This window comes from Chionomys nivalis, chromosome 2 (genome assembly GCF_950005125.1).
Source record: "Chionomys nivalis chromosome 2, mChiNiv1.1, whole genome shotgun sequence".
In the NCBI taxonomy this organism is placed as follows: Eukaryota; Metazoa; Chordata; class Mammalia; order Rodentia; family Cricetidae; genus Chionomys; species Chionomys nivalis.
In genome coordinates, this window is record NC_080087.1 from 77407523 (window position 1) to 77423750 (window position 16228).

A 16228-nucleotide genomic window follows, 5' to 3' on the forward strand; every position below is an offset into this window, starting at 1 on the left:
ACTGCCAACACTGTCATCACTGTTGCCCCTTGTCTCCATTTCGTCCCCTTCCTCTTCACATCCCTGCCTCATCCCTTTCTCCTTGGCCTGGGAAACCCCATATCCCTTCCCTTCCATTGTCTTGTTTCACCTTGGACCCAGAACTCCCCAGAAGGGTTACCTGCCTTCTAGAATGGGTCCCTAGCACCCCTGCTCCCAACTAGATTGCCTCTTGCTGATCTGATTGGGGATAGCATCCTCTCACCTGGTTGGTAAGTGTTCTTGCAGATTGTCATATTGTTGTGCTAGTCCTACAGCCCTCAGGGGTCCAACTCTTAGAAAGCTTTCCCATGGGCCTGACTTTATTAATCCTCTCTCCCCTCTCCTCCTCCTTTCTCCCCTTCTCCTCTTTCCCCCTCCTCCTCTCTCCCCCTCCTCCTTTTTCTTTTCCTCCTCATTTTCCTTTTCTTTATGTTTTTTTTTTGTTGTGTTTTTATTTTTAATCTTTGGAATTTGGATTTCATGGAGCCCAGGCTGCTCCCCAAACTCACAACAGAACCAAGGCTGCCCTTGAACCCCTGACCCTCCTACCACTACCTCCCAAACACTTGGATTACGGGTGTACACCGCCATACTGGGCTGCAATTTCTTCTTGTAACTCAGATGCCCACTCATCCCTCCCTGCTATGCCATACTCGGTTAGAAACCCACCTAGTAGGAGGCAGTATAGCTTAGTAGTTTGGAACTCAGAGTCTGGGACTTGGCTACCTGTAAAGAAACCACAACCCTGTCGCTCATAACTATGTGATACCTGACCCGTGAATCACTGCTGAGTGCCGCAGAGATGGGAAAGTGACTGCGTGAGGATTTGCGAGGATCCCGGGTCACTTCACCATAGCATATCATTGAGACTGCTGTCTGAGGCAGAGGAGCTACTCACAGTAGTGAGTCCTAGTGACTCTAGCTCAGTGGTCCCCTTCCCTTACCTGATCCTTGCTGTTTTTTTTTCCTCTGCACGTCTAGCTGACATCTGTGCTGCTGCATTTATATGCTGCTCTGGCCTTGGTTTGGCTGGGGAGGTGGCTCAGCCTGTAAGGTACTTGCCTAGCAAGGATGTAGACCTGAGTTTCATCTGCAGAACCTGTACTGAAAGCTTGGTGTGGTAATGTGTGCATGTAATCCCAGCATGGAGGAGGCAGAGGCAGAAGGAGCCCTTCTCAAAGGAGGTGGACAAATTCCCAAGGATGACTGTACCCCAAAAGATAGAGGAAAGCAGCAGGATTTCTTTTTATTGTTGTTGTTATTAACGTGTGTGGATGTTTGTCTGCATGTGTTTGTGCCCCACATGTGTGTAGTGCTTGCATTGGCCAGAAGGGGGGCATCAGATCCCTTGGAGCTGGAGCTACAGGTGGTGTGGGCTGTCATGTAGATGCTAAGAATAGAACCAGGGTCCCCTGAACAGCCAGTACTCTTAACCACTGAGCCCTCCCTCCAGCCCCAGAATTTTTCCATCATTGATTTGTGGGTTGGGTCTCACTGAGTATCTGTGCTGGCCTAGTAGTTGCTGTATAACAAGAGTAGCTTTGAACATCTGGCAGTCTTCCTACTGGGCTTACAAGTGTGTGCCACCACATCTGGCTTGAATAGCAGGATTTTCCTGGAGCAGTAAAAGACCCTTAACAACAGCCTCTATGAATATTTATTTATATGTATTTGTTGTTTTGAGACAGGATCTTCCTTCCTTCCTTCCTTTCTTCCTTCCTTCCTCCTTCCTTCCTTCCTTTTTTTAAAAATATTTATTTATTTATAATGTATACAATATTCTGTCTGTGTGTATGCCTGCAGGTCAGAAGAGGGCACCAGACCCCATTACAGATGGTTGTGAGCCACCATGTGGTTGCTGGAAATTGAACTCAGGACCTTTAGAAGAGCAGGCAATGCTCTTAACCACTGAGCCATCTCTCCAGCCCCCCTTTCTTTTTTTTTTTTTTTTTTTTGCTTTTTCGAGACAGGGTTTCTCTGTGGTTTTGGAGCCTGTCCTGGAACTAGCTCTTGTAGACCAGGCTGGTCTCGAACTCACAGAGATCCGCCTGCCTCTGCCTCCCAAGTGCTGGGATTAAAGGCGTGCGCCACCACCGCCCGGCTTCTTTTTTTTTTTTTTGAGAGTGTTTCAAGATAGAGTTTCATTGGGTAGCCCTGGCTGTCCTTTGCTTTGTAGATGAGGCTAGCCTCGAATTCATGAGATCCTCCTGGCTGTGATGCCCAAGTGCTGGGATTAAAAGCATGCACTGCCAACACTGCCTGACTTGAGACAGGATCTTTCTATATAGCCCAGGCTGGCTTCAAAGTCAATCTTGCCTCAAGCTTCCTAGCTGCTCAGATGTACAAGTGTGAGCCAGCATTCCCAACTGTATTATTTATATATTAGTAATATGTGTTAATGTAGCATAATTGTGATTGATTTATAATATCAAATCACAATATCAATTTTGCCTATGGCTATAGTTATTAACAACATACTGATATTTTCGGGGTTAATAATTACTGGTCACTTTTATTTTCTGAGGACCTTCTTTAAGCTAGCCTGTTTGCCACTGAGTGCCAGGTTTCTGTTATGGTGCCTGGTTTGTGTATAGCACTTTCTAGTCATGTTCTGAGGGAGCACAGCAGTGTTCTGAGGGAGCAGAGCAGTGTTTTGAGGGAGTACAGCAGTGCTCTGGGGAACATGGGGTAACTGGCCACATTTTAGAGAGCATGAAACTGAGGCTCCAAGCCGGGCATAATGGCATATACCTGTATTCTCAGCAGTCAGAAGACTACACAATAGGAGGATTTCTGTGAGTTCCAGCCTGGTCTTGACAAGAAAGGGAAGCCCTGTCTCAAAATCTAATAGGGCTAGGAAGATGGCTTAGTTGGTAAAGTGCTTGCTGTATAAACTTGAGGATGTGAGTTTGGTTTCTCCAGAGCCAACATGTGAAGGCTGGGCACGGGAACATGCCTAAAATTCAAGAACTGGAGAGGCCAAGGCAGACTGGTCCTCGGGGCTTGCTAGCCCACCTGCCTATCCAAGTTGGTGTGTTCTAGGTTTTGAGGATGACCCTGTTTGAAAAGTAATAGAGTAGAGGCCATTAGGTGGCTCAGTGGGTAAGAGCGCTTGCCACCAAGCCTAACAACCTGGCTTCGATCCCTAGAAACTTCATGGTGGAAGGAGAGTCTTAACTCTCAAGGTGTTGTGCAGGCCTTGACAATACTCTGACACCCACAAAGTAAATAAAGCATAGATAAAGGAGCGAGAGATAAAGATACTTAACACCCACTTCTGGCCTCTACACTCAGGTTACACATGTGCACACACACACACACAAACAACACTGAGGTTCCAAGGTGAGGTCAACTGGCTGGGTGACTGGTTCCCCTGTGTCCTCCGTGTGACCTTAGATGTCCCTGCTCTGTGACTCAAGACAAAGTCCACTAGGTTTTCCCAGATCCTTAAGGCTGAAGTCTGGGAGGTGTCTAATCAGGGTGGATGGAACCTGTGTGGCCACTGAGGGCACATTCTGAGCCACTCTCCCCTCCCTTCCATTCTACAAAGGGGAAAACAAAGGTTTTGGGGGAAGGGACAGGATTTGCTTCAAGACATGGGGTAGCCAGAGTCAGCCCCCATCACAGGAGAACATGCCTGCACAGAAGGGGCTTGCCGGGTCCTGGATGCAGATCCAGCACTTCTCTTTCTTTCTTTCTTTCTTTCTTTCTTTCTTTCTTTCTTTCTTTCTTTCTCTCTCTCTCTCTCTCTCTCTCTCTCTCTCTCTCTCTCTCTCTCTCTCTCTCTCTCTCTCCCTTCCTTCCTTCCTTCCTTCCTTCCTTCCTTCCTTCCTTTCTTTTTTTTCTTCTTTTTGGTTTTTCAAGACAAAGTTTTTCTGTGTAGCCGTGGCTGTCCTGGAACTTGTTCTGTAGACCAGGCTGTCCTCGAATTCACAGAGATCCGCCTGCCTCTGCCTCCCGAGTGCTGGGATTAAAGGTGTGCGCCACCACCGCCCAGCTAGTGCAGCATTTCTTTCTGGCATCAGAGCTGGCTAGGGAAAAGACCAGCTTTGCCGCCTCCTTCCTGTCATCTTCTTTCTCTCCCTCCTGCAGGGACACGTGGAAGAGCTGTGGGGCCTGGCCACGCATCCTAGCCGGGCGCAGTTTGTGACCTGTGGGCAGGATAAGCTGGTGCACCTGTGGAGTTCAGAGGCCCACCAACCCCTGTGGAGCAGGACCATTGAGGTAATGGGATGGGAATGCAGAAATTGCTGCTTTTCAGACCTCGAGGCTCAGCACATCAGATGGACGCTACACATGATCTCTCTCTCTCTCTTTTTTTTTTTTTTTGGTTTTTCGAGACAGGGTTTCTCTGTGGTTTTGGAGCCTGTCCTGGAACTAGCTCTGTAGACCAAGCTGGTCTCGAACTCACAGAGATCCGCCTGCCTCTGCCTCCAAGTGCTGGGATTAAAGGCGAGCGCCACCACCGCCCGGCTTACACATGATCTCTTTAAGAAGGGTATTTTACCAGGCAGTGGTGGTGCACACCTTTAATCCCAGCACTCAGGAGGCAGAGGTACTCAGATCTCTGAGTTCAAAGGCCAGCCTGGTCTACAGAATGAGTTCCAAGACAATAGGGACTACACAGAGAAACCCTGTCTCAAAAAACAAAAACAAGCCGGGCGGTGGTGGCGCACGCCTTTAATCCCAGCACTTGGGAGGCAGAGGCAGGTGGATCTCTGTGAGTTCGAGACCAGCCTGGTCTACAAGAGCTAGTTCCAGGACAGGCTCCAAAACCACAGAGAAACCCTGTCTCGAAAAACCAAAAAAAAAAAAAAAAAAAAAAAAAGGCATCTTGCCAGGCAGTTCTTATGTTAGCATGCTCAAGAAATGGGAATGGCCTCTGGTGGTTTGGTGGTTTCTGGAAGGCTTGGGAGAGCAGAGAGGACCTCAGGCCATGCTAGTTGATTCTGAGGCTAGGGAGTACCTGGTCTTTGGGACCCCACCCTTTTTCTCTTCCTTCCCAGGACCCTGCCCGTTCGGCTGGCTTCCACCCCAGCGGCTCTGTCCTGGCAGTGGGCACAGTGACCGGCAGGTACTGCTGAACAGACCAGATCTTTACCAGTTTCTTTTTCTCTTGCCCTAAAGCCCTTAGAGCCCCTCACATTCTAAACCCACTGCTTCAGTCCTAAGGACCTGCCTGTAGCCCCGCCCCTTGCAGCCGGTGTATCCCCGTGTGGGGCTCTGCCCGCCTATTTGAAATGGCATGGACTTCTAAGTGGCAGGAGGACAGAGAAGAGGAAAATGTTGTTCAGCTCTGCCCATCCTAGCCTGACCCCCTGACTCCCCACTCCTCACTGTCTGGCTCCATCCAAGGTAGCCTGGCCCCGCCCCTCAATCCTGCCCTGCCTTATCAACAACAGCTCACCGCTCCCCCCCCCCCCCCCCCCGCAACTCCCTTCAAGGTGGTTGCTACTGGACACAGACACCCATGACCTGGTGGCTATCCACACAGATGGCAATGAGCAGATCTCCGTGGTCAGCTTTTCCCCAGGTAGGCCTGGGATCCTGGTGAGTCAGGGTCGTTGGGACCAAGGTTCAGAAATGCAGACTGGGGGGTGAAAGGCTACAGTTCTCCCCCCCCATGGGAGGGGCTAGTCATGGAGGGAGGCGGAGCCTGGGACTGTGGAGGAGGGGATGCGTCTGGGAGAGAAGGGGGCAGAGTCTGGGTGCCTCCTCATAGCCCCTCCCCCTCCCCAGACGGGGCGTACCTGGCTGTGGGCTCCCACGACAACTTGGTGTACGTGTACACGGTGGACCAGGGTGGCCGCAAGGTCAGCCGCCTGGGCAAGTGCTCGGTGAGTGGGCAGTGGTCCCCAGCCCGCGCCACCACCCCAACCAGTGGGGTGCAAAATTAACCATTTTTCTACCCCAAGGGAACCACAGCTTAAGAACTCAGCTGATTTTTTTTCTTACCCTGACTATGTCAAGGCGTCTCAGATGGCCCCCATCCTCATCTATTACTGTGTTCAAAGTCGCCCCTTTGTGAAGCCCAACCCTCACTTTCCAAGCCCCGCCCTCATTTGTATCCCCGCCCCTGCACCTAAACCTCTCCCTCCATCCAAAGAGCACCTCTGCGCAGCTACGCCCGCCACGTTCAAACCCCACCCCCTGTGTAGAGTTTTCCCCATTGTCTGAGCCCTTTTTGTCAGCCCCACCCATCATGGTCTGGCCCCGCCCTTAGTAGTCTGGCCCCGCCCCTACTCTCAGAAGGCCTTTGTATCCTCTCCCCCCCCCCCAGCCAAACGTGTTCTCACTCTGTTTATTTTGCCTCCTAATCCTGACTTAATCCATCCCCTCTCCCTGACTCAACCCTCTCCTTTGCTCTAAGTGACCCTTGCGTCCCCTGCAGGGCCATTCCAGTTTTATCACCCACCTGGATTGGGCCCAGGACAGCACCTGCTTTGTCACCAACTCCGGAGACTACGAGATTCTGTACTGTGAGTTCTCTGACAGTGGACAGTGGCCAGATTTCTTTCTTTTGCCGTTTCATTTACATAGGATTTACATACAGCTCCTGTTTCCTTGAACTAATCTGAGCTGATCTGATTTGGAAATTAGCAATCTCTAGCTTATGATTTCTTTCCCAGTGCATCCTATTTCCCTTCTGCTTTAACAATGAACAGAAGATTTTTATGTAGACGGTACCCAGCTCAGGTTTTGGCATGTCAGCGCCAAAAATCCAGCCTTCAGCTGGTCCAAACAGGCAGAAATAAGCTCAGGGACCTTTGACCCCTCTGTCTTGGACCTCAGCGCTAGTTTATCTGGGAAACAGATTGGTTATGGCAGATCTTCAGCCCTGAACATCTCTTCTGATTGTCTACGCCAGGGGATGCCGCCACCTGTAAGCAGATCACCAGTGCAGATGCCGTGAGAAATGTGGAATGGGCTACCGCTACTTGTGTGTTGGGGTTTGGGGTGTTCGGTAAGTTCTGGAATGAGGAAGGTCCCACTGAGTACTGGAGCTCTGAGAAACCCTTACTGTCTGGATGGTACTCTCGAGGAAGGGCAGAGCGAAATGACCACTGAGGTCCCTCAGAGCTGTAATGTAATGAGACCGAATGCATAGGGCGCCTGGCTCCAAGGGCTCCATGCTGAAGCTCCCTCAGGTCCGCAAGCCATCACCCAGACAGCAGGAGCACCATTTGCCTGCAGGGGCAGTGCTGCAATAACACACAGTGCTGCAATAGCACAGTGATGATGGTCCCAGCTCTGCTCTTCTGCAGCTCACAGTGCAATGAAGAAGACAGCCGCGCCTGAGATAGAGTGGCTGTACAGGGACTGGCTGGGGGACACATTTGATGGCACTGCAGAGGGAGTATTGGCCCAAGCCTTTGAAGTTAGGAGGATCTATCTCCTGGAGGGAGAGCCAATTGAGCTGAGACCTGGAGGGTCAAGCCACACCCCCAGCCCCTCACTAGGATTCTAGGCAGGGGCTCTACCACTGAGCCACACCCCAACCCCTCACTGGGGATTCTAGGCAGGGGCTCTACCACTGAGTCACACCCCCAGCCCCTCACTGGGGATTCTAGGCAGGGGCTCTACCACTGAGCCACACCCAAGCCCCTCACTGGAGGATTCTAGGCAGGGGCTCTACCACTGAGCCACACCCCCAGCCCCTCACTGGGGGATTCTAGGCAGGTGCCCTACCCCTGAGCCACATCCCCAACTTTTTTCTTTTTTTAACTTTTTGAGACAAGTTTCAATAAGTTGTCCAGGGAGGTCTTTAACTTCTTCCTTTTGCTTCCCATAGCTGAATTTACAGGCCTGTGCCACCATGCCCAGTAGTCGGGCATCTTTCATCCCTTCCCTTGTCATGTCTACAGGGATCTGGCCCGAGGGGGCAGATGGCACAGACATCAACGCTGTGGCCCGCTCTCATGATGGGAAGCTGCTGGCTTCTGCTGATGACTTTGGCAAAGTGCACCTGTTTGTCTATCCCTGCTGTCAGCCCAGAGTAAGTCCCTCTGGGGCCTGAGGGTGGGAGCTGGCACTATTCATCCTTTGTGGGGATGAGAGCTCAGACTTGCTTGAAAGTCCTATATAACCAAGGGTGACCTCAAATTCCCACCAATTCTCCTGCTTCTTTCTCCTGGAGCTACGATTAAAGATGTTTATGTGTTGCCAGAGGTAGAGCCCAGGTTTCCTGGACCTCTCGGCTCCTCCCTAGTCTTCTGGTGTTCATCTTTTCACGTTCTTTAGGCAACTCATTCCTCTCTGGGCCTCAGTTTCCCGTATCTGTAGGAATGTCTTAACTGCACAGGGTCCTTCATAGGGTTCTGAGCCACAGTCTGTATCTCTAAGGTTTCTGAGTATTTTCTCTGGACAAATGATCACCTACTGTGTGCCTGGGCAAACAAAATCTCTGAGGTTCCTGTGCATGCACGAGCACACCCTTAATCCTAGCACTCGGGAGGCAGAGGCAGGTGGATCTCTATGAGTTCAAGGCTAGCCTGGTCTACAGAGCAAGTTCCAGGACAATTAAGGCTACACAGAGAAACCCTGTCTCAAAACAAAGCAAAACAAGACACCATGAGGCTATTGCCCTAGACTCTAGGGCTAGGGTTTGGGTTCCCAGCACCAGTGATTCCCATACAGGCCGAGAACAAGGACCAGCTTCTACAAAACCAAATGCCCGGAGCTGCTAGGGACTGCTCCTGCTACAAATACCCTTTTCTCTTACTGAAGCAGAGTTAGGATTTAATGAAGATATTTTAATGTAATTTAAGCATGAGGGAGACACTCGAAAGATACATCTGAGAACATGAATTTGGCCTTCTGGCTTTCCTTTCTTCTTCTTCTTCTTCTTCTTCTTCTTCTTCTTCTTCTTCTTCTTCTTCTTCTTCTTCTTCTTCTTCTCCTTCTCCTTCTCCTTCTCCTTCTCCTTCTCCTTCTCCTTCTCCTCCTCCTCCTCCTCCTCCTCCTCCTCCTTCTCCTTCTCCTCTTCCTCCTCCTCTTCCTCCTCCTCCACCTCTTCCTCCTCTTCTTCTTTTTCTTCTTCTTCGTCTTCTTTTTTGTTTTTGTTTTGCTTTGTAGACCAGGCTGGCCTCAACAGAGATATGCCTGGCTCTACCTCCCAAGTGCTAGGATTAAAGGTGTGTTCCACCATCACCCGGATACTTCTGGGCTCTTCAAATAGACGAAAGTAAGCCATACCTGACTGTGGACATGCATTCCTCATAGAGACTCATCATATCTCACTTTTAATGGAACTGATTCGGTACAGGCAGGTTATATCATCCTTTATCTATCTTCAGTGCTGGGGATAAAAACAAGGGCATCATGCATATGATGCAAAGGCTACCCCTGAGCTACACCCCAGCCCCTCACTGGGGATTCTAGGCAGGGGCTCTACCCCTGAGCTACACCCCAGCCCCTCACTGGGGATTCTAGGCAGGGGCTCTACCACTGAGTCACGCCCATGTACAAACTCGTACTCTAACACACATGTATTTGTGATTAAAAATTAAGCCAAGAGGTGATGGCACAAACATTTAATCTTAGCACTCAGGAGGCAGAGGCAGGCAGATCTCTCTGAGTTTGAGACCAGCCTGGTGTATAGAGCAAGTTTCAGGACAGCCAGGGGTACATGGAGAAACCCTGTCTTGCAAAGCAAACAAAAATTAAAAGGAAGCAAGGGGATTGTGAGCTTTAGGACTTCCTGAAGTATAGAGTAAAAACTTGTAGCTCACACACACAAAAATGTTAATGGCTTTGAAGAAGAAAATGACAGTGGCCTCCAGGTGGCATTTTTCATCTGACCTCTTCCTTTCACCTGTTCCCTTCTAACAGGCCCTCAGCCACAAATACGGTGGACACAGCAGTCATGTGACCAATGTGGCCTTCTTGTGGGACGACAGCATGGCCCTGACCACTGGAGGCAAAGACACAAGTGTGCTCCAGTGGCGTGTAGTCTGAAACAAGGGTGTGGGGCCAGGGTAGAGTCCTGTGCCAGGACTGAGTTCTATTTTTGGGAGATGTCTATTGCGGAGTAGAGTAATATATACCCAGAGTACGTCTATAGAGAGCGGCTTATGGGGGTGGGCGGGTGAGTGGACAGACAGGAGTCTCTATTTATCTGGGTGGGAAGAGTGGGTCACCATGCCTTGGGGAAGCCATTGGTATTTGGTTTGGGTGGGTTTTTTTTTTAAGTTTATTATTTTATATTAACCAGAAATACAGACTTATGCACTGAGCTGTCTGGAGTCTTGGTCTGTGTATTTGGTATGTGTGGGAATTGAAAGGTGTGTGTGTGTGTGTGTCTATTGTATAGATTAGAGGTCAAAATCAGGTGTTGTCCTCAATTGCTCTCCACTATATTGTTTGGTTTTCTGAGACAGGGTTTCTCTGTGTATCCCTGACTGTCCTGGAACTCTCTCTATAGACCAGGCTGGCCTCGAACTCATAGAGATCCATCTGCCTCTGCCTCCTGAGTGCTAGAATTAAAGGCATGCGCCCCATGCCTGGCATGTTTGTTTTTGAAACAGGGTCTCACTGTGCAGCCCTGGAACTCACTATGTAGAAAAGACTGGACTTGAACTCAGTGAGATCATTGGTGGAAGAAGAGAACCAACTCCTGAAAGTTGCCCTCTGACCTCCACACAGGCACCCTGACACACACTCATGAGCATGCTTCACTTCCACACACACACAAGGCATGAATGAATAAAGAAGTGTGATAAATGAGAATACATTATTTACAAATAAAAGGGCTGGGAGTGGTGGTACATGGTGTGGTGAGTCCGGACCAGTCAGGGCTACACATTGAGATCCTGTCTCAAAAACAAGCAGAAGACGAAGAAGGAGAGGGGGAAAAGAAGAGAGGGGGAGAGAAGGAAGGAAGGAAGTCAGTCTGTATTTCTTTCTAAGTCTCAACAATGAGGTGATATCTTGGGAGGGAGGGAGGAACACAGGACATCATAAAATGATGGCTTACGAAGGCCTCCTCTTTTAAAAAGTCTTTTAGATTTATTTATTATTTATATAAACAGTACTCCATCTGCATGTATGCTGCAGGCCAGAAGAGGGCACCAGATCTCATTACAGATCTGGTATTTGAGCTATCATGTGCTTGCTGAGAATTGAACTCAAGACCTCTGGAAGAACAGTCAAAGTGTTCTTAACCTCTAAGCCATCTCTCCAGGCCCTTAAACTTTTTCTCTTTCAAGACAGAGTCTCCCTGTGTAGCTCTGGCTGGCTTGGAACTTCCTATGTAAACTAGGCCTGCCTCGAACTCACAGAGATCTGCTTCTGATTTCCAAATGTTGGGATTATAAGTATACACCACCATGTCTGGGAGCAGCAGAGAAATATACCCAATTGGTCTGGAGCATCGCCCAGTCAAAGGCTGGTCAAGAATAAAATGCTCCTTACGTTAATCAAACAAGTAAATGAATTCCATGAACAGCATTTATAAATGGTGTGTATGTATGTGTGTATGAGTATATATATGTGTGTGCGTGTGTGTGGATATGTGTATATGTGTGTGCATGAGTGTATGTGTGTGAGCAAATATGTATATGCCTTGCGTTAGTAGTATGTCTGTGCGTGAATGCATATGTATATATGTATACATGTGTGTGACTCATGAGTGTATATATGTGTATTGTGTAATTGAGTGCATATGTATGTGAGCACGTGTGTGTGCATGAGTGTATTTGTGTGTGAATGTGTATGTGTGTATGTATGTATACATGAGTATATATATGTGTGTGTGTGTGTGTGAGCGCATGGTTTTGGATACACTGGTAACCAAGACAACCTCAGCCCTACCTCATGGGAAGGAAGGTTTGAGCGGGAAGGCACGCCTGTCTCAGAAGATGCTGACTCTGACTAGAGAGAAGGTGATGCACGTGGAGGACTCACAGAAAGGGGCGAGAGACAGACCTTAACACAGAAAGATGAAGAAGGAAACGTCCCAGTGGAAGCTCGGACATGTGTTGTCTCCTCCCAATAAACTCAAATAAAGCCTTCTTGGAGTTCCAGCCACCTGCTGGCTCCTGTCATGGGCCTTGAGGACTCGGGGCAGATCTGTGTCTGTTTCACTGACTTTGAAGCCTGGGTGGGAAGGGACAAGATTGCCAGTCACTTTTACTATCTCATTGCCCAGTGCTGATGTAGAAGCAGGAACCTGGGCACTGAATGACAGTGAGGGTGTGTTTGAATAGCTGAGTGTGTCTATTGAGTTCAGACTCTGGGCAGGGCCTGGGGAGATGGTTTGGTCTGTAAGGTGCTCCCTGAAGGTCCTGACGATCCTCTGAGCAGGGCAACAGCAGTCTTGGGGAGTTCACTTACATCCCTTTGCAAAAGCTCATCCCTGCTGGGCTTTTTAGGCTGCTTAATCCCTCATGCAGGAATCGTGGCCCTCCCCCAGTACCCAGCCATTCCCTACCTGTTGTTACCTGCAACAACTCCATCCTCACCGCAAGTGGGGGCAGGAGAGGCTACACAGGGAGGCTCCATCTGCAGGAGAGCCCTCATCCCTACAGGGTAAACACTTGCTGGTGTAGCCTGTGGAGCACCCACACCCATTATGACCTCTAGCCTGTGCCCTTTGGGACACCCCAAGTCTCACTGGTTCCCCATAGGAACTTTGGTAGAATGTACCTTGGTTTGTCTTGGGGCCTTGGGAGGAGGGGTAAACCTTGCTTATGTCTTCTCCCAGGAAGGAGTTTTTTTTTTTTTTTTTTGAGACAGAGTTTCTCTGTGGCTTTGGAGCCTGTCCTGGAACTAGCTCTGCAGACCAGGCTGGTCTCGAACTCACAGAGATCCGCCTGCCTCTGCCTCCCGAGTGCTGGGATTAAAGGCGTGCGCCACCATCGCCCGCCAGGAAGGAGTTTTAGCAACACCACGAAAGCATGAGGTCCCAAGTTCAGATCCCGGGCACCCGTGTGAAGAGCTGGAAGGTGAAGGCAGAAATCCCAGGGTGGCTGGGGGTGAACCTGAACTTTTTTTCTTTTTCTTTCCTTTTTTAAATTTTATTTATTTATTTATTTATTTTGGTTTTTCGAGACAGGGTTTCTCTGTAGCTTTGGAGCCTGTCCTGGAACTCCCTTTGTAGACCAGGCTGGCCTCGAACTCACAGAGATCCGCCTGCCTCTGCCTCCCGAGTGCTGGGATTAAAGGCGTGCGCCACCACCGCCCGGCATTATTTTGGTTTTTTTGAGACAGAGTCTCTGTGTAGTCCTGTCAGTCCTGGAACTAGCTCTGTAGACCAGGCTGGCCTGGAACTCAGAGATCTGCCAGCCTCGGGCCCATGAGTGCCAAGGATTAAACGTGTGAGCCACCACTGCCCGGTAAGCTTCTAGGCTTTTAAAGGACTGTTTTCTGGCATTCTTGGGTCAAACCCTTCTTTCCTCTCGTAGTCGTCCTGCCGTTCGGTGCCCCCCCCCCCCCCCCCCCGCCACACACACACACACACACGTTGACTCCTATACTCCTAGTAGTTCTAGGCAGGTGATACCTGCTAACAACCGCTTTTCCTTGAGGGCTCTTGATGCTTCGTTGACCCCTTGTGGTCTTCTTTGGATCTGCATGTGAAGCTATGCCTTGAAAAGTCAGTTGGAAAATTGCTGGTGATTCTCCACGCATCCCTTCAGAGTCACTCTTGGCGTTCATCTCCCTGAACTGGGTCGTGAGCGACTGCCTCGTGCATGGCCTCTACCCAGCGACTGCCTTTTGCCTTTTATTATGCCTCCCAGTCCAAGAGTAGGGGGAGAGAAAGTTTCCATTCCGCGGTCTGCATTTGCACCCCAAAGGCTCGCCACAGGTCCTCTGCAGTTTCTAGCTGTCTTTCTAGAAACTTTCCTGTAAATGCTCCCAACGAAGCTCAGAGAAGAGTTGTGTTTTGCCTGCCACGAGTTGGAATGATGATTTAAGACAAATTTAGGGTGCACCAGAAGAGGAGGGACCCTACCCCCACCAGGGGGCACTCTGACCTGCTCTTTAGAAAATGACAATGGCGGCTCACACTTGTAAATCGCAGTACTCTAGGATAGAGGCAGGAAGATCAGGAAGAAGATCCGTAGCTGCGTGTGAGGTTCGAGGCCCCCTGGGCTGTGTGAAACCACGCCTCATCTCTTAGGGTTTATATAGGGTAGCCATGACTCTTGCTTGGACCTGTTCTTTTAACTGGCCAGTATTGTGAGCAAGGTCTCTGCTTGGTGATTAACCCTCTATTTCCTACGTCCTTCAAGTTCCTGAAAGAAGGACTACGGTTCAGAGAGATAAATGAGGTCACCTGCCCAAGGCCACACAGCAGTAGCACAACAGCCCCCCCCTTTTATTTTAAGTTATTTGATTTGTATGAAACTGTAGAATGGGAGAAAAGTCATCCGTGGTGATGAAGGAAGAGGATACCGAGGAGATGGCTGTCAGTCGAGATGGCTGTCAGTCAAGCGTTGCTGTGCAAGCATGGAGACCTGGTGTGGGACTGGAGAGGTGGCCCAGTGGGTAAGAGCACTGGCTGTTGAAGCACAATTAATAAAAACTCAGAGACAGATATTGGGGTTCAACCTGAAGGTCAGAAAAGCAAAGCAGCCAGTCACTGGCTCTTACCTCAACCTCAGTCGGAAAATAGTGATCCTGCTTCCAGGAATCCTCAGAATGAGACTGTGTCTGAGAGCTGTCTCCACCCATCTTGTATTCCTCTCTAGTTCTGGGATTAAGGGTGTGCACCACTACTGCCTGGTGGTTACTGGGAATCAAGGTGTATGTCTGTCCTTGCTGCCTGGTCTGTAAGGCTGGCCAGTGTGGCTGTTTTACTTTCCCGATCCCCAGGCAAACTTGATTTATTAAAAGACAAATGAAATGCCACTGTTACAGGCTGCACTCCCAGAGGACACAGGTTCAGTTTCCAACACCTATACTGCTGGTCACAATTGTCAGTAACTCTAATTCCAGAAGATCCAAGCCCTCTTCCGGCTTCTACAGGCACTGCAGGTACATAGTGTATAAGGACAAAACACCCACATACATTTTAAAAAAAAAGCAGCCCAAGAGTGGTGGCACACACCTTTAATCCCTAGCACTTAGGAGGCAGAGGCAGGCAGATCTCTGAATTTGATGCCAACCTGGTCTACAGAGCAAGTTCTAGGACAGTGAGGGCTACACAAAGAAACCCTGTCTCAAAAAAACAAAAAACAAAATAAATAAACAAAAAAAACTTTGTATATTACAGCTGTTGAGATGACTTTGTAAGCAAAGTCATTTGCCAAGCCTGAAAACCTGAGTTTGACTCCTTGAACCCACATGAAGGTGGAAGGAGGGGCTGGGGGTGTGGCTTAGAGGTAGAGCCCCTGCCTAGAATCCCCCAGTGAGGGGCTGGGGTGTGGCTCAGTGGTAGAGCCCCTGCCTAGAATCCCCCAGTGAGGGCCTGGGGTGTGGCTCAGTGGTAGAGCCCCTGCCTAGAATCCCCCAGTGAGGGGCTGGGGTGTGGCTCAGTGGTAGAGCCCCTGCCTAGAATCCCTCAGAGAGGGGCTGGGGTGTGGCTAAGTGGTAGAGCCCCTGCCTAGAATCCCCCAGTATGGGACTGGGAGGGAGGCTCAATGACAGAGCCCCTGCCTAGGGTGCATAAGGCCATTGGTCCCATCTTCTACATCACTCAAGATAAAATATGTAAATTAGAATTGATAAACATTACTACTGTTTTTTGGAGGGCTGTATGCCAGGTGGACCAGAAGTCCTTTCGTCTATAATAAACTCTCAGGACTGATCTGTGCAGGAAGTGATGACCATGATAAAAGGGGCAAGGCAATTCTTTGGAGCACTTACACACTCAACTGAAAATAATGGGGAGTTCAGTCCTAGGCAACAGACAACACAAGAGCAGCCTGCCTCTTCCCAGCCAGGCTGAGAAGGTCAAAGAAGACCATAAAGTGCAGTCTCAGCCAAGTGAGAGGCTGAGGTGAACTGTGGGGGACATTGAGCTTCTAGAGCACAGGCTGGGGTACCCTGGACAGCCCAGTAGAAACATTTTAAATATACAATCTCATTATTTGGCCTCAAACTCTCTACTATCCTCCTGCCTCAGCCTCTCTAGGGCTGGGGGATTACAGGCATGCACCACTTGCTCAGAATGACACCGTCGTCCAGATTTGACCTTATATTCTCTGTGACGTGACACGCCGGAAGGTGCCTCACCACTTTGACTGCAGAGGAAACTGAGACC

General features: G+C 49.6%; 1 protein-coding gene across 1 annotated transcript in view; it reads left to right on the top strand.

The window, feature by feature from the left end:
- The window catches only part of Eml2 (EMAP like 2), a 30428-nt gene extending 20252 nt beyond the window's left edge, over window positions 1-10176 (top strand). Inside the window, 8 exon segments of the mRNA XM_057759322.1 lie at window positions 4114-4245; window positions 5028-5095; window positions 5466-5554; window positions 5761-5858; window positions 6413-6500; window positions 6890-6985; window positions 7887-8017; window positions 9853-10176. Of these exon segments, the coding sequence (XP_057615305.1) occupies window positions 4114-4245; window positions 5028-5095; window positions 5466-5554; window positions 5761-5858; window positions 6413-6500; window positions 6890-6985; window positions 7887-8017; window positions 9853-9978 (828 nt within the window). The 3' untranslated portion in view covers window positions 9979-10176.
- Window positions 10177-16228: the final 6052 nt, after the last annotated feature.